At 40.9% G+C, this 1,950-nt stretch overlaps 1 protein-coding gene across 1 annotated transcript; it reads left to right on the top strand.

Annotated features, from left to right (window-relative positions):
- Positions 1 to 620: 620 nt before the first annotated feature.
- GNG10 (guanine nucleotide binding protein (G protein), gamma 10) lies at positions 621 to 746 on the top strand (the record flags this gene model as incomplete). Its single annotated transcript, XM_008948045.1, has 1 exon — positions 621 to 746. A coding segment is annotated over one exon (126 nt), but the record flags the coding sequence as incomplete, so codon positions are not given.
- Positions 747 to 1,950: the final 1,204 nt, after the last annotated feature.

Genomic DNA, 1,950 nt, shown 5'->3' with positions numbered 1-1,950 from the left:
TCAAATGCCTTACTGAAATCAAGATAATTCACCTGTATTTTCTTTAAAAAATACAAGCATATGACTGACTTACCACCCACAGGGGAGTTCAGGGATGGAGGCATCTTGCCTGTGTCTTCCTGGGTGTGTTTTGCTGTTCTGGACTGTCCTCTGGGGACCAGAGCATAGATTTGAAGCTCTCACTTCATTGCCAGGGGGATGTGGCAATTTTGACTTCAAAAGCTTTTCATCCTCATCTTTCTGCTCTGTGTTGCTTAACAGTCTGGAAATTAAAATCCTTTTTGTAAATGATCTGAGGATATAAGAGTGCAACTATAAACCTGCAAACAGTACAGTAGATTGAAAAATCCTGCAGTCACAACCCTGTGTATTTTACAGATTCCATCGCACTTGCACCTCAGTCCTCAGCACTCCTCTAGCTCACCACTGCTGTAGTGTTTCATGCATGTTTCACTGGAGCGTTGTAACTGTGTGTCTGTGCTGCTATAGAATCAAAGAGCTGACCTGGCTGCTCTCCAGCTCTGTTTGATAATGGTTCTTAAGAGGAAATGCCTAATAGATGCTTGTGAATGAATTAGCTTCCTCTCTGGATTTTATTTTTTTTCTTTTTCCTTTAACAGGTCTCTCAGGCAGCTGCAGAACTCCAGCAGTACTGTATGCAAAACGCCTGCAAGGACGCCTTGCTTGTTGGGGTTCCTGCAGGGAGCAATCCCTTTCGAGAACCCCGATCCTGTGCTCTCCTCTGAAATCAGGTAATAACGTCACAGGTACCAGACAACAACCCTGATTTGAAACTCAGGCCCTAGGAGGGACGAGGGCACATGGTAATAGTTGTTAGACTCTTGACCTCTTGGTAGCAAAGTGTTCATCACTTCACTGCTGGGTATTCAGATTGCTTTTTGTTTCTTTTAGGTATGGCAGTTAAGCGTGTCTCTTTCCTACAGCACTTTGTAGAGCTGTTTTGTTCATGAGGATTTTGGCTGGTTGGTTGATCAGGTTTTTTTGTCTGAGCAACGTGAGGGTCATTAGCATCATCAAAAAGAATAAAAAAACTGCCCATGAAACACAGCTGTGTTTGACATTTAATAAACTTTTTGGTTTTTTTCCTTTTATAGACAAGATGATCCAGGAGTTGCCTTCAAGCATGATGTGAATAACAACTGCCTTTCCTTCACAAGAAGTCTCTCTCTGTGTCCTGACTTCTGTGTGGCTAAAACGATGCTCTAGATATTTATCTGTGTGTTCTCGTACTTCACTGTCTTTTGTTAATTTTAAGGGGGTTTTATGTAACTCTTATTCTTTTCATAATTGTTAACATTGTTACTACACTATGCTAACTATATAAATATTACTTCACAAGTTTAAATTTTAGGAAAGAAAAATGTGACTTTTTACCAGAATACTTATTCTCAGTCAACTGTTACACCAGAATGACAGCAAAAACTATTTGTATTTTCCAAAAGAAAACATCCAAAAAGTGAACTGTTAAATTATAAAGCTAAATGCTGATAGTACTGAAATAATATTCTCAAGGGGGATTTTGCTTCTATTGCAAGACCTGGAACTAACTACAGTCTTTTTCAAGTGCACCTAGGTCCATAAATGACACATATTAGAAACTTCTGGATACAATGTGTAGCACAGGCTTGATTCCTAATGCATGTTTCTTACAAAACTTTTAATCTGTAATACTTCTCCAAATTTGTATTTGCAAGGGTTCCGCCATGGTAGAATGGCCTTGTGTTGTGATGGAAGCCCACCAAGTCAGCACTAAAGATCACACAGCCACTTGCTCGTTCATACTCTGCTCTGGTGGAATGAGGAGAAAATACAGCAAAAGGCTGGAGGGCTGAGACAAAGCAAGGGAGAGGTTGGAAGGACACTAGAGATATCTAACCCAGCCTCCCTGCCACGGGCAGGGACGCCTCTCAGCTAGACCAGGTTGATCCA

This window comes from Merops nubicus, unplaced genomic scaffold (genome assembly GCF_000691845.1).
Source record: "Merops nubicus isolate BGI_N331 unplaced genomic scaffold, ASM69184v1 scaffold4989, whole genome shotgun sequence".
Taxonomy (NCBI): domain Eukaryota; kingdom Metazoa; phylum Chordata; class Aves; order Coraciiformes; family Meropidae; genus Merops; species Merops nubicus.
This window is presented reverse-complemented; position numbering and strand designations above follow the sequence as displayed.